Source organism: Amblyomma americanum, chromosome 1 (assembly GCF_052857255.1).
Source record: "Amblyomma americanum isolate KBUSLIRL-KWMA chromosome 1, ASM5285725v1, whole genome shotgun sequence".
In the NCBI taxonomy this organism is placed as follows: domain Eukaryota; kingdom Metazoa; phylum Arthropoda; class Arachnida; order Ixodida; family Ixodidae; genus Amblyomma; species Amblyomma americanum.
The window spans coordinates 275,520,711-275,544,214 of NC_135497.1; the positions used below are offsets into that span (position 1 = coordinate 275,520,711).

General features: G+C 47.2%; 1 protein-coding gene and 1 non-coding gene across 2 annotated transcripts in view; one reads left to right on the forward strand and one right to left on the reverse strand.

Annotated features, from left to right (window-relative positions):
* The window catches only part of LOC144115117 (uncharacterized), a gene marked incomplete in the record, with an annotated part of 149,375 nt that overhangs the window by 93,482 nt on the left and 32,389 nt on the right, over window positions 1-23,504 (forward strand). Inside the window, 5 exon segments of the mRNA XM_077649281.1 lie at window positions 13,728-13,921; window positions 18,637-18,695; window positions 18,936-18,959; window positions 20,677-20,810; window positions 22,953-23,049. Of these exon segments, the coding sequence (XP_077505407.1) occupies window positions 13,728-13,921; window positions 18,637-18,695; window positions 18,936-18,959; window positions 20,677-20,810; window positions 22,953-23,049 (508 nt within the window).
* TRNAA-GGC (transfer RNA alanine (anticodon GGC)) lies at window positions 9,032-9,105 on the reverse strand. The gene has a single exon. It is a non-coding gene; the product is annotated as a tRNA-Ala (tRNA).

The window sequence follows — 23,504 nt, forward strand, 5'->3', positions numbered from 1 at the left end:
GTGCTGCCTGCAGTTTCGGCGAGTGCCGTAGACCGGAACGCGCGTAGCCACTCCACCTCGCGCCGCACAGCACTGCAGGGTTCGCGGCGCGTGCATTAGACTGCCCCGGGCTATATAACGCCCGAACACGCGGATAATTTATCGTTCCAGAATGCGCACCTGACGCCCGTTCATTAAGCGCTGGCGGCGGGATGCAAGCGCATCGATTACCGCGGCGCATTGTGTTGAAATTCCTCCGGGGTTTCATTGAGAACGCGGCGCGGCTGCTACACAGCTGTATTCGGAAGCGGGTGTGCGCGTCGTTGTGAGCTTTCCCAGTCGCCGCTCTGTGACCTGTGCACATTCGTGTTATCGTAACGAAAAGAAAAAAAGCTGACTCGAAAGTGACGAAAACGAGATGCGAACCCTCCTATATACATATAGTATACCTATATATATGTCGAGAACTGTCACGCTGTGCTGCCGTGTTCCACACGCTTAGTGCTAAGCGCGTCGTGGTCGTCTAATGGCAGCCGCTCTTGTAGCCATTTGCCACGTCAGGTTACAACTTCCGGACGCCAGGTGTAGGATAAGTGTTATGCACGAAAAAAATTCAGTTCTTTAGCTAGCACCCCTTGTCACTTAATCGCGCTTTACGAATGTGCGCTCCTCTTCGTTTAATTTATTTGCTCTCGGCCCCTTTTCTGTTTCCCCATTGAATGGACATGGGTGCCCATTTTCCGGATAACTTCATTCGTTATTTTCTGTTTTGCATAGCGAACAGCAATCTTCGTGCTTTTTGCTAGTTCCGCGGTGGCTTTAGAAGCTGTACCGTTCGGCCACTGAGCTCAAGTTCGCTGCGTCGTTCCCCGGCCCTGCCGCCCTCATTTCGATGGAAACTGCGAAATAAATGTTGATCCACGTTAAAAGAGCACACCCCGAGTGGCAGAAATTATTCCGGAGCCGTCCACTACGGCGTCCGTCTCTCGTAATCCACTAGCAGCTTTGGTCGACGTTAAACCCCGCGTACCATTCCGGCGCTTGGTTGCGGCCAAAAATCCTGTTCCGAACCGGTAACAGTGTATAGACTCCTATGGTCGCTTCGGAATAGTACGGCGGTGACGTTTACTGGGAGTCTGTGCCTATTGGATATATATATATATATATATTTTTTTTTTGAAGCGAAAAGGTTCACTAGGCTCGTCAAGACCGGGCTTCGCGTGAGCCAGGCTACAGATTTGCCACAGCTGCGCATGCGCGAAACCGAGTGACGTCACGCGGAGCGCACGTGGTCGCTGCTGCCGCAGCCATCGGCGTCGCCGCGCGCTGCCTCCGTCGTCTGACCTTTCGCCATGGAAGGAGAAGACCCAGAAGTGGTAGCGTGGCTCAAAAGCAGCGAAGATTTGAAAAGTGCAAGGCTAGACAAGTGGCTGAAACGCCAGAATCACGAGAGGCACGCCTTGCTAAACGGCGGCAAAACGATCAAAAACCGAACAAAACAAGTGAGCAGACGGCGTTCATAGAGTTCACTGGCGTTGACAACTTTGCAAACTCCGTTCATATTCACGAAATGAAAGGCGCGGGTCAGTGGAGACCTCAATCTCGCTTTTCGCTTTGTATATCCTTGGTTAGCTGGGCTAATCCGTATTAATTTTTTTTTTTTCACCTGGGTTCCATTACTGTGGCGTTTCGTCATTAAAAGGTGGAGACTGCATTATTTTGCCGTTACGTACAAAATGCTGCCGCGTGCGCGGGCGCCTTAGCTTGCAAACCTGCCTTGAGCGAAGCCTGCAGCAGTCGTTCATCGCGCGCTTAGACTGCGGCATCATGTGCGACGCCGAGCCGACCGACTGAAATGAGGTGGCTTGGAGGGAGAGCCCCGGGGTGCGCGTGCCGCTGTGGTTTCGAGATGCTGGCCTTGCTCGCAGCCGCGTTGTTTCTCCGACCACGTGTTGGCGCATTTGCATCCAAATGGGCGGCACGCGCGCCGTACGGCACTTGGGCGACCGTCGTCACCGACGCTGCCGGGTCGGCGGACTCGTCAAGTAATTGAAGAAATGTTTCCTGCCTCCGGCGTGCACCTCCGAGCGACGACGCTCGCGGCTTCTTCGCGAAGGCGCGCGTTGAGCCGGAGGAGTAATTAAAGGCGATTTGCCGCCGCGGCGAAATCGTGTGTAGGCGAATGGGGTCATCCTTCGCGCCGAGCTACTAATCGTGCTTCTTAATTTCTTTTTCATTTTCCTGCTGCGCCCGTTACAGCGTTCATAGCCGTTCTCTAGATTATCTCGGGTTTTCACTTTCCCTCCTTCGTTCGCGGAAAGTGTCGCCATTTTCGTGGGTGGAACAGTGGCGAAATTCTCCTTTCGCGGAAAGTGTCCGCACTCTCTCAACGTTTCCGCACGCAGCGCGTATATACTTCGCCCTCGATAAGAACATTTTTTTTTCTTTGTCTCGGATCGCGCCTAGACGATCTCATTTGCGCGCACAGTTTTCTTGCTTCTTAACCGTGGTTTGGAATCCACGTTTCAGGGTGCGTGAAGCTCATGCAGTCCGAGGGGAAATAGTAGTAATAAAACGCAACTTGGGACCACTTTGCATGTTGGCTCATTTGATCCTCAGCGTTTTGTATTTTATGGAGAGGAAATAAGAATCCTTTGGCATACTGTTAGGTTTTATTTTTTTTTATGAGCACTTTTTCAAAGACTAGGAAAATTATCGTGGAAGGAAAAAAGAAACCTTCCTAAGTGTTGAGAAGTGGCGAGCGCGTAAAACAGCAGGCTTATTGTGCAAGTGTACATCTATTTCATCGCTGTAACATGTACTACGTCGTACGTGTTCCAAAATTTGAACAAGGCATGTTTTGAAGTTAGTAGCGCGTTTTATTTGCAACATGTACGCTGCGATCCTGGAAACGCGCACTTTGAGGCTAATGCCATCTTTGGATTTAATGGCGGCATCTCCGACCTGGCAGGGCATCTGCCCCATATGCGGGGAGTACTGGTCTGGAATCCCTTTGCCACTGGGAACCTGCTGGTTTTTCGCATGAATCCTTCAACCTGCAGCTGATACACAGCGTTGTGCCGTAAAAAATGTGCGTTGTGTTGTTTTTGCCAACAACTGAACACTTACCTCAGGCGCGCAATAGAAGGTGCAGTACACAGTGTGATTTGATACCGTTACTAATGTGCCCTCATCGTTTCCAGGTTGCCCATAAAAAAAAAAGAAAGACAGCACCGGCTCTGGGTGAAATTTATTGTCATGCTTTCTCATCTTCTTTAAAGCCGCTATAGAGCACTTTCAAATGCATTTAATGAAATATGAAATATAGGCAAAATACCCCAGTAATCAGAAAAGGGCCGCTATTGCGACATTCCTAAAACCAGGAAAACCGCCAAGCTGCCATCCTCTCTTATAGCTCCAAGCCAATCGCATTTGCGGGCTGCGGAGCGAGATCATTGGAACTGTAGTGTTAAATAGCAGTCTTAGGTTTTGTACTTGAGCCACGAAGACTCCTAGCTGGAGGCGCATCAGTGCGGGTTCACAAAATGAGTGCTCCGCCACTGACCACTTTATTCGTCTTGGAACAGAGCCAGAAAGCCCTTTGTATCCAGTGCTCATCGTATTTTTTTTTTTATTCAAGCCCGTGTGATGTAGTACCCTGGTTTAAGCTAGCGGTATCCATGTTATGTCTGCTTCCCATATTGAAGTGACCTGAAGCATCATGCAGGTTGGGAAACGGCTGGTTCGTAGGCCCATTCAGACACTCATTTTCATGTTTTCTTCGGCAACGTGGCCACCTAGACAGGAGTCCAGTCGAGAAGAGGTCACTGTGTACAGCTTTGACATTGTTTCACTACGTTGTTTGGAAGGCCTCTTTCGTGCGCACAGCTTCCCTGATCCTGTGCTTCAGCCAGCTTTTCAACCCAAGTGGTACAGGCTGTGCCTTAGGTGCTCCCGTGTAGAGCTGGATTGAGAGGGACTGGTCAGTGCGGCCTGCTTCATTCCTCAAAGGTCACCCACGTTAGGTCGTGTGGCAGTGCTGTAGAAGTTCTGTAGTCGATCAATCGCGGCATAGCTTTGAATTTCCTTTTCCACCGAGTCCACGTGCTGTCTTCAAGCGGCGTACATTGCTCTTGTGGTCCTTCTGAGATTCTTTATGAACCTAACCAAGCTGAGGATAGCAGATAACATTACTAACATCAGATATTTAGGTGTTGGAAAGGTATATACCACACTAAAGAAAAATGACAAATTTCAGCTACGAAAACTGCTTAGTTTCGGTTTCAAAATACGAGGGCAAGTGCTCTCCAAATGTGTCTCACATCCAAACTGCATAAGGTAGGAACATAATTTCTTTGCTGTATAATTCTCAATGTTTAGGTGTGCAGAAAATCACTTTTTTACGGTAGTAGTAGTAGTAGTAGTAGTAGTAGTAAGTGTTTAATCAATCAAAAAATATAATAAAAAGGAAGTTAAAAGATTTTTGCTCAGCCTGGCATCTACCATCACTGTATCGGCGGCACCTGAGCTGGGGCAGCGGAAATAAAGGATAGAAGGCAGTATGAAGAAGGGAAACGAAAGAGCGTGAGGGGATAGCAAGAAAGGACTTTTTTACAGCGAGAAGCTGTTTAAGGGACATCATCGTCAGCGCAGTCTGTTCGCGACGTCACCAAAGAAGGCGGCGAGAAGCGTCGGCAAGATCCAGCCGTTAGGCTTCGCGGTCAAACCGAGCATCGGCGCCGCTGTATAGCTGAAAGGGCGCTAGGTGGAAAGCATCCGGATCGGCAGACAAATAAGCTTACTTAGCTTTCCATAGGGATATGAAGCTTAGATCCATATGACAGCTTCTTGCTGAATTAACCGCTCCAATTCATAGCTTAACCGGTCACATTTAAAACAATCATAATAAAAAAGAGATTTGAATGTGGCCCATACCTTTAAAGTAACGCACAAGCTTCACTATATGTAAAACCCATCTCAGGAGAAGGGAAATCACCCAGGCGTTAGTAGCAGTTTTTAGAAGCTATTTTATGCCGCCTATTGGCCACAGTTGCATCACGCACGACTTTATGCCCGAGAAACAATTTAAGTCCACGCGTGAAAATTGTGGAGTCTTTACCACAGGGATTCATACTCTGTTAGCCTGCAAAGAGCTCTAAGATCTGTAATGAAATTGTTCTCTCAAGTTTTGTCAAGAATGGATGCCTTTCCAGCCTAGTTTTGTTCTCGATAAAGAAGTACTTGTAAGCCCCTGCGGTCGTTTCTCTTTATATATTTTAAGAGGTGCAAGGGTTTTAAGTGAAGTCAGACATTTTCGAAGCGATTGGCAAGTTTTAGCCAAGAAGGCATGACGCTTTTAGCCCTGTGTTTGACGCATGGGTGGCCTTAGCTGATTATGCGGCTGTAAACCCAATAAACTAGCGCTTATTTTGCTGCTTATACATGGGGTACTTTCAAAACACCAATTAAAAAATACTTTTTATTGATCGCCCGCCCAAAAGTAGAGTACGGCAGTCGTTAGAAATCTTTTTTGTTGTACTTTTGTTTTCGATGAAGCATTCTCTGTACGGAATACTCCTGTCAACCTTATTCTGTCAACTGCCGGTCTCTCTCTCTTTCTGCTATAGGTGAATTCAGTTTCTTGAAGAGCCTGATGTTTACAGCCCCTTAGCACCCGAGAACTCTTGAGGATTAGTGTCGTGTTCAGCGAGGAGGAGGTGCACTTGTGTGCAGCATAACCGGTTCTTAATTTCGAAACCAATCCGTTGGGCGTACCTTTACTTACAAAAAAAGCGCGCGTTTCGCTCTTGTAACGAAAACCTATCGAAGGCAGCGAGACGCTAAAAAAACAAAACAAAAAGCAACAGACGACGCGTCCTTGGTGCAACTGATAAAGGTTATTGACAGCATCATGAACGTGTTTACGAAGCACTGCAGGAACACGCATGCCGCCGTCGTTGTCTCGACTTTTCTGCTGTGCGTATGTATAAGTTCGGCTGCTTCTCTCGCAGATGTTGGGGACGAGGGGTCCTTGAGTGAGCTGACTCTTTCAGCGCCGCAGGTCCCTTCTCCGAATGACGTTGTCGGACTTGGTTATGAAGGAAACTGTACAGGGGGTTTATTTTACATTATTTACAAGATTTTGGAACCCATTGGAGGGTGATGGGGGAAGGTCGGAGGATCTGAGAAGATCTGAGGATGATCGAGGATTCTTCCCTCACGGCACTTGTCGTCCGGTTTTATAAAGGGTCCGGTCCCTAGGATTCCCCAGGTTCGAGGAAGTCTTCGCCAGGTTGGGCGTGGCCTAACTTGCGTTGTCGTACACACACACACACCACTTCACATAGGGACACGCCCCCGTCACATGCTTCGCCGGAGAAAGAGGGTGCCGCTGGACAATCGGCCCCGCCAGAGAGAGCGTTGTCTTCGCGTCTGAACGACAGTTCTCACGCTCCAGCCAGACACGTCTTGCGGGAAGTCTGAATGGGCGAGGCGCCGGCGAGCAGGCATAGTTGAAGGGGTGAGTCACCCGCTGCTCGGTTCTGGCGGTCGCTAACTGCCTCCGGGCCGCACGGTAGATCGTCCGCGAACAAGGTTTACAAACGGCAGTGGAATCCTCCGTCTCGAATCCAATAAACCTCGCGAGGACCGGCCGTGGGAACCCAGATGCATATCGCCGTGCAGGGACCCCGGCTGCAGGTGCCCTGTCCGAATACGCAGCTGAATCAGACCACCGGCTGTCGCCAGAAACCTTACACAGAGTAATAAACCAACTAGTTCAGTACAAGCTCGTATTCTTGGTAACGCGTGTTTTCAGCGCAAAAAACGACGTCTGCGGCGTTACGTGAGGGCTCTGAAAAGGCTGGGACAGAGACAGTGAGCAAACAATGGCCCCATATCGTGTTTAGCTTTTAAAGTGTGGTCGTAGCGAGGACTTCCGACTAGCTTGGATCGCTTTCTTTTTTGCAGGGATATTCACGTGAGAAACTTCCCGGAGACGGGGGTATACTATAGTGTAGGCAGCCGACGCTCTGCAGTGCGCGTTGGTGGCGTTTGTCGCTGCCTGTGAGACTCGATATAGCTTTTTCAGACATGGTAGGTGAGCGATACGAAAGTATTCACGGTGAAATATTTTCAGCCATAGGCCACTCGTAAACGATACCATCATACTCCGCAGTGGGTGTTCCTGTTTATTGATTGGAGAAACTCCTTACCCTCGCGTCGCAGCCGGTCGTAATTGTGCGATTCAGGCGGAGCAGTCTGGTGCAGTTCACGCTTTCCCTTCATCAAATTACCTTATTTGCTACATGGAGCAGTTCAGCGCTTTCACGCGAGCACTCATCGATTCTGCCTTCGTCACGTCCTTCTTTCTGTATGAAACGTGTTTTGACGACAGCGAAAATTTGTGCGTATGCGAGCACTGGTCTAAATTAAGCAGGGAGCCGCTGAAGGCATTAAATCTAGGCTGAATTCTTGTGACGATGACTCGCATTCCCGTCCCTGTGCGCATGTACAAAGGTGTGCGCTGTGGCTTTCAGGTTAAAAATAGGGAAAAAAATCGCCAGAGGCATTTAAGACTGCTTACGTGTGGGAATGCGAAAGCATGTCGTGGACTTGGCTGCGGTTTGCGAACTGAGTTTATTTCAGACGATGGGTTTATTTTTGTATCCCAAGTGTGTGACACCACCCATACACGCACGCGGGCGCGTATGACACCACCCGGAACGCTGTACGACGAACGGTTGCGTCACAGTTTTGGTACGAAAGTCTGTGAAGGCATACAATTAATTGAAGGCGCATATGTCGTCGGTTCGAATCCCTGTTGCAAGCTAGCCTCCAGACTGACTAACAGGTGTAAACTATGTGCAACCAGAAATGTTATGACACCACCCGGAACGCTTGAACGACAAGCGGGTGCGTCGAAATTCCTCACGAATGTCGGGAAAACTGGCGCCACATGGAGGTCGGCCAGTGGCGGCTATATATATACACCAACGAGATATGTAGGATTGGATTGGCAGGATTGTCCGTACCCCGTAGAGTATCTGTTACGGATCCAATTGGGCTTATTTTTGGAAATGTGGCGGAGAGTTTGAAGGATGCTTCTTTCCCGCCACCGGTTGGCCCGATATTGCACTGCCTCCTGGATCGGCCTTGTCTTTAGCGCGTCTTTACTATCCTGTCTTTCTATCCCATCTTTAAGCTCTCCTACTATCTGCACGTGGTAGCGATTGTAGCTCGGCTAGAGCCAGTGAGCAGGCCTGTGCACTTTTCTTTCTTCCTGGCAACAACTTCTCTCTCTGTGTGTAGGATTGTCCGGGGTGGCGGTGCTCGGCTTGCTGTGTGCGTCATACGGCCGCTTGATGAAGTTACTCTATTTTTATTGCCAATCCTGGGATTTTCTGTACCACCTGCGAGCGCGAGTATACTGACAGACACGCTTTCGCACCGGCGGCTTTTCTCGTATTGGGACTGGTAACGCTTTACATCACGCACGTCGCCGCTCCGGTTGTCCGCTTGTGTGTTTGCACGCTCTCGCTGGAGGCAGGCGCAAAGTGCAGCTTGCGCAGCCGTCATATCGCGCCTCTCTTCGGGTTTTCTATTTTTGCCCCCGCGTCTTTTTTCTTCGCTGCTGGTGCATCATTTGCGATACCCGATCCCGCCCAAAAGCGCCGCCGTGAGCAGGAGGTTCGTTTACCTTCGCGCTCCACGCAGCATTCATTCGTCCAGTGCATGTAGGCGCCTTCCTTTGAAGCGCACCCGTGTCCTGGCGATTCGTCCGGCGTCGGTGCGGGCGAGTCTGCTCATTCAGTGAGATGCGCCGCAAGGCGGATGGGAGCAGCGCGTCGTGTTTGCTGCCATTTTTCCGTGCGCGTCCGATCCATGGACGCGACTGAACAAACGCGGGACGTTGGTGTCAGAGCCGGGTGCTGAGATTCATTTTTAACGAGGGAGCAAATTACTCTCTGGCACCCACCCAGGCGCAAGCCGTACGGCTACAGAGGAAAGCTAAACAGCTTTCTCAGAAACTTCGTAGTTAAAAGAAAAATTCGTCCTGGTCCGGGATTCGAACCCGGGACCACCGCATCGCCGGAGCAGTCGCTCTACCAACTGAGCTAACCTGGACGGCTAGCATTGATGGTAGGATGAGAGCGAGTTGAGCAATAACTCGAAGTGGAAACAGTGTTGGTGAAAGATTCTTTTTTTTTTTTCGCTGCTGGCGCGTGCCGTAACGTTGAGTTGGCGGAAATTGAATCACCGGATTGAGATTGACAGCTCCGAGCCCACTTGTTCCTTGTATGTTGGCCGCATATCCTTCGCACATCCTGCTCTGTAAAGAGGTTGGATGCGTCTCACTCATCTACTCTCCCCCCCCCCCCCCCCCCCCCCCCAAAAAAAAGGAATAAACACTGTAAGGCGTGGTGCTAGTCGGTTAGCTTCTACTCCTTACTGCGAAAGCTGCGATGAAAAGTGCTTTCAGTGGAAGATTGAGTTGTTACGCCGTTTTTAGGCAATAGCGTTGAGCGGTTATTTATTTATTTATTTATTTATTTATTTATTTATTTATTTATTTATACAATACTGCTAACCTCAAGGAGGCTGTAAGCAAGAGTGGGAGAAGTAATACATGCGAAAAACAAACCACGGTACACCAAGACTGCCTCCACAAATCGACACAAACAACCGAGGAAATGCACGCGCGGATTGACAAAATAGTGTAGCAAGTAAGTTACACGTGGCTGAGAGAAGTACAACTGAAGGCTTTCAACGAATGATTCAGTGGTTGGGCTTTCCACAGCACTGGCTGGCAGCCAATTCCACTCGCGTATCGTCTTCGGAAAGAATGACTTTGCGAATGTGTTTGTATGACAGGAATAGTCTTAATTTTTTTTTATTATCGTATGGTCGGGTAGCATGCATAGTTCTGCTAGTACCAGTGATTATAACACTCCATGGCGAAAAGAGCTGCCGGTTCTTATTATTTCTTATTATTCTGCCGTGTTATCGCCTTTGAGAATGCTAATACTGATTTGCGAAATCACTTCGCCGCAGCCAAGAGCTGCTCCCGTTCAGCGCTTGGCTTTCGAAGTGTTATCCCTCGAAAAGCGGCGCAGCGCGAAAGTACGTGCAGTGGCTTACGAAAGTTGAGAAGAATAACTGCGCCTTTTGCTTTGTATCGGCGGTGGTTGGGGTGCGGCGGAGAACGAACATACGTGTGTGTGTGTGTGTGTGTGTGTGTGTGTGTGTGTGTGTGTGTGTGTGTGTGTGTGTGTGTGTGTGTGTGTGTGTGTGTGTGTGTGTGTGTGTGTGTGTGTGTGTGTGTGTGTGTGTGTGTGTGTGTGTGTGTGTGTGTGTGTGTGTGTGTGCGCGCGCGCGTGCGTGCGTGCGTGCGTGCGTGCGTGCGTGCGCACTGTATTCCACCGCAAGAGGGCTCAATAGCGGAAGGACGCAATTTGGAAGAGGGAAAAAAACTCGAAATGGGAGCACACGTCAATGCGTTCTGCTTCCTGGCAGTAGTTTGATTCACAGGGCCTGCAATTCGTATCGCGTGCCGGGGAATGTCGGACTGGTTGCGCCTCTCGCCGCTCCCTCTGGGTCGATTCCGTTCCGGGCGAGTGCAGTCTCCAACGCGTGCGTTGCAGACGGCACCGAAAACTCTCCCGCCGAGATAAGACGGCCTGGCTTTGCTCGGTGCGTCCTCTGCTGCTGCCGTGTATTGGTAAATCGGCTGCGCGCTGTAGCTGTGCACTTGACTTATTTGCCTTTTTTTTTTCTTCTAAGCTCGCTCGGAGCGCGTGGCATATGCGTGAAAGCGCCTCGATTGCTCTAAGCCTTCGGGCGGGGCCTGTACACTGTTCAGTGTTCCTCCCCTCGTTTTAAGTTTACTGCATAGAAAGGTGGACAAGTTATTCCTGCGCAGGCTACGTCGTCTCGTTTATTGATGTAAAGCACTGCCTCCTCTACCCGTGATGTTATTGGCTCCGAGGGTTTTACTAAATTTCGATCATTCTGCCGAGCAACGTGTAATTTAAGGCGGCTCTTGTTTATTGCAAACTTTGAAAAACTGCATAATGTCATTGCTTTTTTTTTGTCAGTGATTGTTTATAGGCACATATGTACGTACACTGTCCTGGGTCCTTATTACGGAGAGTTTTACAACAAGGTAGGCCCGGCTTCCTAAACGCTGCAGTGTGTAATCAACAGGCTTTGTTTTCTAATTGCCCAAAGTGCGGTGTTTACAACGTATTTTCAAGCGTCAAAAGCGGTCGCGCGTTAAGTTTGGGCTTTTGAGTGCGTCTAAGGAAAGCGCCCGTTGTTGTCGTCCCGACATTCATATGTAACGCGGAGTGTATTCGTCGTTAAAGAACCCCAGGTGGTCGAAATTTCCGGAGCCCTTCACTACGGCGTCCCTCATAGCCTGAGTCGCTTTGTGACGTTAAACCCCCACAAACCGAACCAAACCATCGTTTTCGCGTATAAGTCTCGATCCCCATACATGTATGGCGGTGGCGCCCGCAATACTGATCGGGCGGGAGGCTCCCGTTCCCCACAAGCACGATGCAATCAGCCATAGTAGCCGGGCGTGATCTTCAGGCTGCGTCTGCTTCCAGCTTGGCACGGCTATTTCTGGCGGCACTAGGGCAGTGCAGTGCAGGAAAGCCGAGTTCCATGCTTCGAACACTGTCAACTGTCCCAAGTTATCAAACGGATCGTTTTCTTGAGCCGCCACGCCAGTGCCATTCTGTTTTCGCCGCGGTGTGGAATTTTATCGGCTGCTTTGCCTCGTACTGCGTTTGACCACTGAATTAATTACACACTGCGTTGTTTGTTCGCAAGAAAATCACATCATGCATATATGTATATACAGGGTGCTTCACCTAAGACTTTCTGCGATTCTTTAAAAGAGGATTTTTGAGTTACAAGAGCGCTTTTTTTGGTATAGCATTGTTAGCGGTGCAGTGCCTTAAGACGTGCAGGCTGATTAAGTAATATGGAGTAATTAACCTTTTAACTATTACTGCTGGGCTCATTAATTATTAAGAGGCGTGTAGGCCACCGTAAGTAATATCCATATCAGTTTTTACAATTTCGAAAACGCGGTTACCCTCTGCGCTGTGGCCCAACAAATTCTGGCTACATCGGGCCAAAATAGATGCGCTTTCGAGAAGCTTGCTGGCAAAGCAACCTTGTTGGGCCACAGCGCCCAGGATAACTGCTTTTTCGGAATTCTGAAAACTGATATGGATATCCCTTACGGTGGGCTACACGCCTCTCAGTAAATAAGGAGACTAACAGTAATAGCTAAAAGTTAACTATTCAATCATTAGTTAACCAGCCTGCTGTTAGCACATTTTAGCTGTATTCTGATATACTACACCGCTGACGATGCTATGCCAGAAAAAGCGCTATTCTAATACAAAAACCCTATTTTTAAAGATTGCTGAAAGTTTTAGGTGAAACACCCTGTTTATATGACCTCATCAGGCGGGGCGGGCGGGGCACTTTTATTTTTCTTTCTTCGTATAAGCCCCTTTCTAACATACGTATATATGACCTGTGGGGAGCGTTCAACGAACTGAGCCTTGCGTGTCATGCCTGCAAAAACCTTTGTCTGCGTTTCGTGTCCCTTACGGTGTTTGGAGCCTGCAGCTATAGGAGCGCATTTATTCGTTTTTTTTATTGAGCCATTGACAGCGCGTAGAAGCGTGAAAAGCTTTGTAATAGTGTTTCCACATGACGCGTTTACTACGGTGTCCTCTTCAGTCCAAATTCCGCGTAAAACGCGTGTCGCAAGGGCATAAAGTCGAGGCTTAAAGTCGTGACAGTAGCGATAGTACGCGCGTACTACAGAAGATTGTTTATCCGAGACATAGCTTCGACTTTTGTGGTTTCGGTTTCGAGTTTTTTTTTTTTTTGCTCTTTTTTAGTGCGAAAGCTACGCTCACTCATACGCTCGCCAACACCGACCAAGAATCTTGTCAACCGTCCGGTCTTCCTTTCTCAATTGTGCCGTTGCATAGCAGCAGTGACGCCGCTTACCCGAGTTACTCGGTTAAGCTCGGAGGAGCGTCGCGCCAGCTGCGCGGGAGGTTGCTCGGGAAGGCCAACATCTTTGCCGGTGGCTATGATAGAAACAGCCACCTGTCAGTGGTGCATCGCTTAACCGCTGCGCCACTGCGCTGGTAGTGTATGAGGACTCGCCGCCATCTATGAATGTTAAGTATAGAGAATGACCAATTCTGCACACGTGGGCATTAACCCACTAAAGATACCGCGTCATACCCTTAGGGCGGAGCGAAAGTGTCCCCTCCAATCGAAGAATGAACTCCTGCTTTCACATGTCTACTCGGTTTAACTACGTTAAACCTCTACCGTTTTTTGTTTGTTTTTTTCTGACCGGTGCCAATTGGTCGTTTCTTCTTCTGAACCGAGATCTTCGTAATGCGACGCCTTCCGCGGATACGAGGCGGAGATCACGCCGTTCCTGTTGTAGACGTCGCTTTTTCTGCGCCAACGCCCTCGTGGGTTTGCGTACATGCGCGCTCAGCTGTTTAGCATCCAACACGGCTTGTCGTGTCGTTCGCGAAGCTTTCCGATATACCTGTTGACGCGGCGGTGTGTAGTTGGCAGTGCTGGCTTGAACGTAAGTATAGCGTGGGCACTGCGTGGGTCTGTGGTTGGGAAAGAAGCGACACGCAGCGGCAGAGAGAGCCTGCCCTTGACGCGCGCGTGTCCGCGCTGCGCAGCAACGAGTTTGCGCGGGTGGTGGCGGAGGAGTACCTGCGCTTCTTCGAGTTCTCCGGGCGGACCCTGGACACGGCGCTGCGCATGTTCCTGCACCGGTTCTGCCTCATCGGCGAGACCCAGGAGCGCGAGCGCGTGCTGGTCCACTTCTCCAAGCGCTACCTCGACTGCAACCCTGGCGCCTTCAAGTCGCAAGGTACTCCCCCTTCTCCGTCGTTTATTTTTCCTCCATACAGCCGGTGTCGGCCCCTACAGCCCCATGCAAGAAGGGTGCAAATGGACCGCATGGATTGGTGCGCCAATTGGTGCTACCATAGTGCCTGCCGCCGCTGCCGTTAATTCTTTGGCTTTGGATAAACTCTGATCTTTCGACAGAGCCTGAAACGTCGCATCTTTTCCAAAAGCTCCAACGCTGTCTAGGCTGCGTGAGTAAGGGAGTGCTGCCAATCTAGAGGCTATCTCTTGGCGAGTGGCCTCAAGTAAAGTGTCGCGCCGGACGGTTCGCACGCCTTTTTATTTTCCGGAAAAGTAATGCAGCTCTACTCTTTCTGCGCTGAAGAGTAGTGCTGAATTGCTTTTCTTGAAAGAATGCATCACCAACTGGCCCCGCAATGTGTTTTGCTATCAGCACACCCAACGCAATTGGCTTACGGCGGACGTCAGCGCTCATCCTTGCGACGTAATCCCCGCGGGTGCTGCAGCTAGCCGGCGCTTCTGGCAACACGCTCTGCTCACAGGCATGCGAAGCCACGGCGCTGCTGCCTCTGAATCGGGAGCTGGAGTTCACAGGAACCCGCCTAGCTATCGCGTGGAAGAGCTCGTGTGTACGCCTCTCGTTTCACCCAGGGCCATTACCGTGAGTGGCAGTGACCCGCGAGAATCATTCCGTGTACCGTACCCAGCATCAGTCATTTTCTGTTATTACTTACTTTGAACAAAAAGCAAAACGCATGCTGTGTCTGATGTAAAAGTGAAGTAGTCGTCATTTATAACATTATGATGGGTATCGCCAGTTGCTACATTTCCAGATTATGGCAGGGAACATTAGATTCTTTCAGAAGGGGGGATGCGGGCAAAAAAAATGTGCATTCGATAAAAAAAAATTTTTTGCTATACAAGGTTCATAAACATATTCAGGAACATGGTTCCAAGTTTGGTTATGATTTGTGCAGTAGAAATTTAGAAATGAATTCTCCGGTGAAGGGTGACGCGTGAGGTGTTGCTTGCAGTGTCTTAAGACGTCATTTCCAACGTTGTGCACAGTGGCAAACAGGCATATTGTAGTTTATTTTAACGCGACAGCGTTAAGGGCCCCGTGTTGCAGAAAAGCCGGTGTCGTCGGCGGCGTTGGCCGTGAGCGAAAAATCCCTCCTTCTGCTTCTCGCAATGTACGCCATTGCCCCAACAGATAGCGCGCGACGGCAGCACTTCCCGCTCGTCTCGTTGGGGCGCAGTGGGGCCGTGCGGGCACGCAGGAATCAAACGGCGAGCGGCGAACAACGCAGCACACATCCAAAGCGCATTCACCACAAAGCTTGTGGCTTGCTGCCCGTTCGTTCGGCGTGGAAGCTATGCTGGCGTTCGTGGCATCGGGTTTGTCAAGAACGGTGTGCCGACGAACTACGACTGCAACTTGAGTCCCGCGCGTTTCGGCAAGGCGCCTGGCAGCGCTTCTACGTGGTTTGCCGCTCCGCGCGTCCGTTTCACCCTACATAGCAGAGCGATTTGTCTAACGGGCCAGGCGTCGCGCCGAACGGCGATGCCTTTCCGTGGACTCCGTGGGAGTGCTGCAACACGCTGTCGGGTTCCACTCTTAAAGGCAAAGCTTAAAGGGACTATGCAATGAATAAAAAATCGCTTGTAAATGTTTTAAATGCTTAGAAATGATGCTGAGAAGCGTTCACACCAAGCATGAGTCTTCGGAACTGAGCCGGCAATTTATTATGAATTTTTAAAAACCGTGTTTTTCGAAATTCGCGGGCCGATCGGTGTGCTCGTAGTGACCGATTTTGAAACTAAAATCGTGGAAAAAGGCGTCACTATACCCATGACGTCACCAGGCCACCACACGCTGTCATTCGCTGGAGCCACGACGTCACGGGCACACTTTCGGTAGCCGTGAAAATCGTCTGTTCGTGCCGCCGCGCGAACCTCTCGGGCAAGCGCGAGCCAGGACATTGCCTTCGCGCATATGGTTTCAATTTTCCTCTGCCGCCTCCTTCTGTCGGGAGTTCCGGAGCCACTCGCAGTGGCTCGCCGAGTCGCTACTGTCGTCGTTGGTGTTCAGCCGATATGGCGTGAACGCGTAGGGCTTGATGCCCATCGCGGCCGTAAGAGCGAGCAGTCACGCCTCGAGGTCCGGGCCCATTACTGCCAACTGCAACAGACGACAAGCAGAGAAACCCGACGTGCGCCGCAATCACGCCGCCGACGCTGCTGCTGGGGTGCTAGGAGCGACAACCGGAAGTTGCAAAAAGAACGTCAGCGGATGACGTATTCATGGGCGGGGCCCAGTCCCAGATCTGTTTTCTTTATTTTTGTCTGGTGCCCCGCGTGTACGAGTTGAGGGCGGAGAGGAGGAGCGTAATTTTTAATCGTTTATATCTTGGTTCTTATTGATGCTAGCTCAAAAATTCTTGCCTTGGGGTGACGAGTGGTGAAATGCCTATCTCTCGTCTGCTTTACATAATCTCAATTAATTTATTGCATAGTCCCTTTAAGCGTACTCCAAGTTTTAGTTTTTTGCCCTTTCTGGCATTTTCAGGCATTTTGCAAGACTGCAGGAGAAATCCACTAAAAAAACCAAGCAATAATATTATAATCCTGGCCTTGCGGGCTGCAATTTGTAGGCGAAACAGAACTAACTCAGTGGTTAGTGAAAACGCATCACATAGCATTTGAGAATGAATCCTTTATTGCTCATAAGATTTCGGTTTTATTGCTGCATATGTTGCTTATGTTTAATGCTCAGCATATTTCTATGAGTTTCCAAGCTTGGAAAAAGTTGCCTACAGCCCAGACAGAAAAATAAGCCATAAAAACTGCAAGCACTTGCTAGTACACCTTATCACATTGGAGGAGGAAGCCCTATCTATGCAGCAAGGCCTTTTAAATGAAAAAAAAGTTCATCAAACAAAATCACAGGTGATCAAATATTGGAAGTCATTTTTCTCAGTTCACATTTTTGGACAAAACTGCAGATTTAGGAAAACTGTCATTTTCATACTGCACAGCAGAAATTTACTTCGAAGTGTCCTGAAGTGAAATTTAGTGGGGAACAATATAAGGTATTTACTGTGCTCAGTTGTGAGGTTTTTGTGGCAAAAAGAAGTCAAATTTTTGAATGGCAGCGACACCAAAGAAACCAGAGTTGCTTTTAGGATGTGAAATAGTTAGAAAAATTGCACATAAATCAACGATCTCTTCCCTTTATCCTGCACAAGGTGCTTTCCTGGGGCCACCTATGGTGAAAATGCGAACAAATTACTGTACTTAGTATCTTGCATTGGTTCACATTTGTAGCCTACATTGGTTTGGTTTAGGAAGCAATCCTATCTCATCTTTAAGACCATAATATGTTCATTTAGCTGCCATGGTGTCTGAGTGGTTATGGTGCTCGGCTGCTGACCCAAAAGACGCGGATTTGATCCCACAGCCACGGCAGTCGCATTTCGATGGAGGCGAAATGCTAGAGGTCCGTGTACTATGCGACGTCAGTGCTATGCTAAAGAACCCCTGGTGGTAAAAATTACCCGGAGCCCTCCACTACGACGTTTCGCATAGCCTGGACTGCTTTGGGACATTAAATCCCATAAATCCATAATATGGTTTTTACTGAGCTTTTTCTTCCTAACAAATCAACTGTTTGCCTATTTAAAAGTGTCATGCGATAATCTGTGGTTATGCAAAATATTGAAGCATAAGCTACTAAAGTAAACTTGAGCCATTCATGCTGGCTCCTTCGTGATCTTAGCATTTGTCTAACTTATGAATGAAGCACCAATTAAGTAGCTTAGCTGTTCAGCTGCTACTGTTTGACCTTTTCAGAACAAAAACATGGCCTTTGTGCCAGTGCCTTGTGACCTGCATCAGCCTGAGCATCGGGCAGAGCATAGTTTAATCCTTACATGCTCCTCTTTAATGTAGGGGCTGACCACTGTCTTCTTACTTGCATACAAATGATCCTCCTTAGGTTCTTGTGTTTACAGGATTTTGTAACGAGCAAATTAAATGCTTCTTGGAAAACCCATCTGATCTTTTCGATGTCAAAAGCACAATGGAGAAAATGCATGCATCTGTAAGCTATGGTTGACATGTATTGTTGAGTTACATTAAAGGGACACTGAGGACAAATTGAAGTTGGCCTGTACCAATAGATTACCTCATAGAATACAGGTGTCATCACCACAGGCCCATTAATATCGCAAGTAAACCGAGGTGCGTCAACAGCTTTTGGGTGCGGATCTCAGAGGCTTGGCTACGCTGTCATGCACTCCAAAATGGTGATCACAGAGTCCTTTTCAGTGTAAACGTCACAAATTTTAATCGTGTGATGGCATGATTTTTTAATGCAATTTTCTCAGCAATAAATACATCCTTTGCTGGCAGGCAAACATAAACGTATCCGGAAAGCGCTGTAGAATCAAATTTTGATAAGACTGAAAATTGAATGGAATTGCCCTCAGCATCCCTTTAATTAAAAAAAGTGTGTTTGAATGTTATTCAGAATTTTTTTTACTTGTATTTATTTGGTTTTCGTTCTATTTACAGTCATTTTAGTCGGGTTTGGCCGCTTTTGAAAACCATTATTTACATACATAACCAGCTTTTATCATGCTTGGAGCTTCTTAGCATGAACTTGACTTTTTTTTGTATAATTTGCTTTGGCTAATTGGCAGCTATCCTTTGCAGATGCTGTGCACACTCTCACATGCGCACTAATGCTCTTGAACACTGACCTTCACAGTGAGGTGAGTATCGCAATCCCTTCGTGGTTTCCGCTTGTTTTTGGTGATTATTTCCGCCTGAAACAGTAGCTTTTTCTTGACAAATTTGGTGTAGGTTATCTTTATTTACCATCAGGCATGCATAGTGTGTTTAAGCTTCTTATTTCTTTTTTCATTCTTTTTCTTTAGCCTGAGAAACATAACGAAATTAGCAAGCATGGTTAACGTTTTTATGGTAGTATATTATGAGTTCTTCTTTTCCAGTTATTTTCTCGTCGAAAGAAGCGAGTAAGTTAGACTTTTGGATTGTGGTTGTTACCAGAGTGCATTTTCAACTCTATTCAGTGGTGTATAAGTTGAGTACATCATATGACTCTTTTGGAGTATTGTTTTAAGAAAGCATTGATTCACGCCACCGTGGTGGCTCAGTGGTTATCGTGCTCGGCTGCTCACCCGCAAGACGCGGGTTCAATCCCGGCCACGGCGGTCGAATTTTGATGGAGGCAAAATTCTAGAGGCCCGTGTACTGTACGATGTCAGTGTACGTTAAAGAACTCCAGGTGGTCGAAATTTCCGGAGCCCTTCACCACGGCGTCCCTCATAGCCTGAGTTGCTTTGGGACCTTAAACCCCCACAGAACCACAGCTAAAACATTTATTCCTCTACTTTTCCTGTTCTTGCAACATACAACTGCATTTGAAGGGCTTGATGCAGAGTAAGCTGTGTACTACATGCTGAAATCTAACTCTGTGGCACGGAGGCTTATGAATTATATCCAAGCATGAGCAAGGGTTACTGGTAGCATTAGGATGTGCATTTTGCAGATTTTTTTTTTTTTTGAAGCGGGATTTCTTGATAAAAGCTTAATACCAATTTTTGCACTTCTTAAGGGGGTTAATGTGTTGCCACGCTGAATTCAGTTCACGGTGCTTTTTTGAAAATGGCCTTTTATTCCTTACCATCTCGCTTCTGTGCACATTCAGAGTTAATGCGAATATGGAAAAAGGCACACACCATGTTAAACAACAGCATTTTATGTGTCTGCATTCCTGGCCCTTATCCAAGTGCCCTTGTCATTAAAAGGACACTGAGGAGAAATTGAAGTTGGCTTGTATCCATAGAATAGCAGCTCCTGATCACAAAAACGCCACTCTTCCTGAAAACAAAGCTCTTGTAATGTAGAAAATTGCAAGAACCAAAATACAGGTATCGCCGCCACAGGCCAATCTCTCAAGTACAAGCGTGATGACTTCCTTGGACAAGAGGCGCCACCTTGGAGGAATTTTCCTGACTTCATGGAAGTCACGAATCTCTGAGGCTTGCAAAGGAAGGTTGCGCACAGCACCGCTAGCCGTCAGAAATCACGGAGTCTGCGTTTACGTCACGATCACATCACTCCGTTCTGTGTCGTCATAAGAGTTCTCCGTGTCGTCATAAGAGTTCCCTGAGTTTGAATCAGAGCGGCGGGAAAAACTTTTTCAACTTCGAATCCAAATTTCTTTGAAATAAATGCATCTTTCACGCCCGGACAAGCGGCAACAAAACCATGAAATGCCGAACTATCAGATTTTGCTAACAAAAAAAAATTGATAGAGTTCTCCTCAGTGTCCCTTAAAGTGGAACTTTTTTTTGGCTCCAGAATTGCCTACTTCTTGAGCTTTGGTGTTGTCATATTTCAAGTAATAACAGGGACGCAGTCTACACACGGTGCACTTCTTTTTTTCTGTCCGGTGCCTTTACCATGTAATTAAGTATCTGCACTTGCTCAATAAAAATTTTCAGCTTTTACTTATAGCTAGTGAAATGTGCAACTTCTTTCGGCCCATTACGTAAGTGATAGCATCCTTGGTTGCATTATTTCTAGTTGTGTAGGAACATGTGTTGATTGTTTCATTACTGGAAACAAATAGGTTATTGTGGCTCATTTCACACCGAATGCTACAAATATTTCTTTTTGTACACTTCGAATGACTGTATTCGGCTTGCGCTGTACTTACCGTCACAGAATGTTGGCCACAAGATGACCTGCATGGAGTTCATCGAAAACCTGGCTGAGCTCAACGAAGGCGAGAACTTCCCCAAAGATGTGCTCAAGGCTCTCTACCTGTCCATCAAGACGGCACCACTCGAATGGGCTGTGTACGTTCACTTTTAGTTGCATTGATCTTGAGAATTATAAAGTACACTAAAGAGTCAGCCACGTGGCTCTACTAAGTAAATGTGCAGAATTGGCAGAGATATTAAAGTAGTAAATATAAAGAGAGCAAAAGTAAAAGCAAAGGGAGGAAGGAGGCGGGTACATACTGAAAGATTGGTAGCCTACGGGCTGCAGCCACTTTGGTTTGCTCTCAAAGTTTGCCTACCTGCCTCGTGCAGAAATTTAGTGAAATTGCTGCCATTTATTTGCACCTATCACCTCTGTGCTCACCATCCAGTCCCATTGGCTTGAACAGTATCGTACAATTTCTACATGTCTCAGGCTAGTATGGCAAGATTCTGTGAAGGTCTACTTGAAGAATGTCAAGTTGTTCTTGCATGACAGTTATAATAATAATAATAATAGTAGCCTTTATTTCCATCAACATGATGGGGGAGGTTGGGGAAAAAAAGCTGGACAGCTTGACTGGTTCCCCCCCCCCATATAAAATACACAATTGCTTCCAATTGTACTAGCATAGATGATGGTGTGGTTGGTTCAGCATGTGTGTGGAAACAGCACAGTTCACAAAAACCAAGATGAGACTTTCAAATGACTCTCATCAGTTGAAAGTCAGCGTAGTTTGTCTCATCTTAGTTCTTGTAAGTTGTGCTGTTTCCGGTTGATGTGATAGTTCTGTTCACTGAAGGGGGGATGCGGGGCTGAAATACGATTGTCACCAAAATAACATTTTAAAAAATTTGTTGTTTTGGATTCCTGTTTTAATAAACGTCTCACCAAGTTTGATTATTATCTGCGGGGTAGGAAAGAAGAAAACGAATTCTTTTCACAAGACGGTGGTGTGTGTTCACCGCCGAAAGTGCCTATGAACGCTTTTTTCAAGACTCAGCTGCAGAGTGGGCAAGAAACCGAATGCGGAGTGAATTCCCACATTTTAAAGTTTGTTTTTCGTGCTTTCTAGTAATGGGATACCTTTTATCGAGAGTACAACAGACCACTAAAGAAAAACTAAAAAAGAAGGGCATATTTTTGGCCGTGGCAACTGCTGGTTGGCTGGCAAGCTGAAACAGAAGCTTGGACAGGCGAATATAAAACCTGTGATTTTCCAACGCTATTTTCGCACCACTCGGAGTCTGGCTAAGCTAGACCTGGTTTTGGCTGTGTTCGATGCTGGGTATTTTTTTTATCTCTCCAACCAACCAAGGAAAGCATTTCACGAGTGCAGACAAGGTGCTGGACCATTCTAAAGCTAAAAAAAAAGAAAGAAAATACGAACCAGTTGCCATAGAGCAGCGTCGTGTTGATAGAAGAAGGCCCAAGCTATGCAGTAGGGTACTTTGATTAATTATTTTTGGCCATAAAATATAATAGCATGTTCTGAGATTTTTGAACCTATTTTTCTCAGTTTGCACTATTTGGGGAAACAAAACTGTTAAAAAAACTATAATTTCTAAACTGCTTCACCAGAAGCTGCTTTCAAGGTAGTTTCTAGATTGAAATTTTGTCAGGAACAAGTTGAGCTACTTTTTAGATGCCTGAATTTTTTCTTATACTTGTCCGACATATGATGACAAAAAAAAAAAGAACTTCGTTTTTAAAGCGAAGACATTTTTACTTAAAAACACATGATTGGCCTTATCCTGCACTATAAACCACCTAGATGGTAGGTATCCACTAACAGTTAGTTTTTCTCTATTATTTTTGAAATGATAGCAAATTTCCTAAGCTAGCACACCTAATTACTCTATATGACAGCTATAAGCTTTTGTGTTTGGGCAGTGGTAATGAAATTCAAAATATAGCCCGATAACAGAAAGCTAAATCATCCGTGAAATTTTTATCAAAATTGGTGCAGCAGTTCAAAAGTTGGCTCTTCAGCCTATCGTCCCCCCTTAAGTACTTTCAGGAAGTACCATCATATTGCTTGGTGCTAGAAGACATAACTTAGGAATGCATGCTTAATCAAAGTAGTTCACAAGAAGCCATTGTAAACATGCTCTGGATGAAGTGTCACATGATAGATGTTTGCCAATTAAGTATACGGGAGGAGTTTCAAGCTGGTTTGGGCACAGAGTTGATGCCTGTGAATTATTGATTTCAAGGTGGCTGTTCTTGTTTTGCAGTGATGACTCTGAGCAAGAAGCACCAGCCCAAGATAATCATACGAATTCTTCTGAAGCCAGGCCAGCAGGATTTATTGGACACAATCCTTTCCTTGAAGTATGAACATTGCTTACTGAGATCTTACTTTGTCCTGCTGCTGTTTAACTTGATGTTACATGCACACACTTTTGCAACCGTCTTTTAATGCTATTACGTGGGCATTATGTGTTGCATGATGCAGATCTGTTGTGAGAGTGTCTTGTTGCCATGTGTATGCAGATAAGGGCCATCCCTTTTTTTGCAGTTTTGGCAGGCTGCAGCCCTTTCCTGAAAGGGCATTTTTCAGTTGAATTGTCAAGCTATATTCGGGGGAACTACTTAATTGTCCCATACAGTCTGACATTATCTGGCACCTGGGTGCCTGTCTGGAGTGTTCACGAGTACGGCCGTTACCCGAAAATGCACAGTAATTTGAGCTCTGCAGGGATCAGAAATCATTCAGCTAAAGCAAAGTTCAAACTTAATGGAGTATGTTTCAATGAGCAACTTTCTATGGTAACAACATGAAAAGT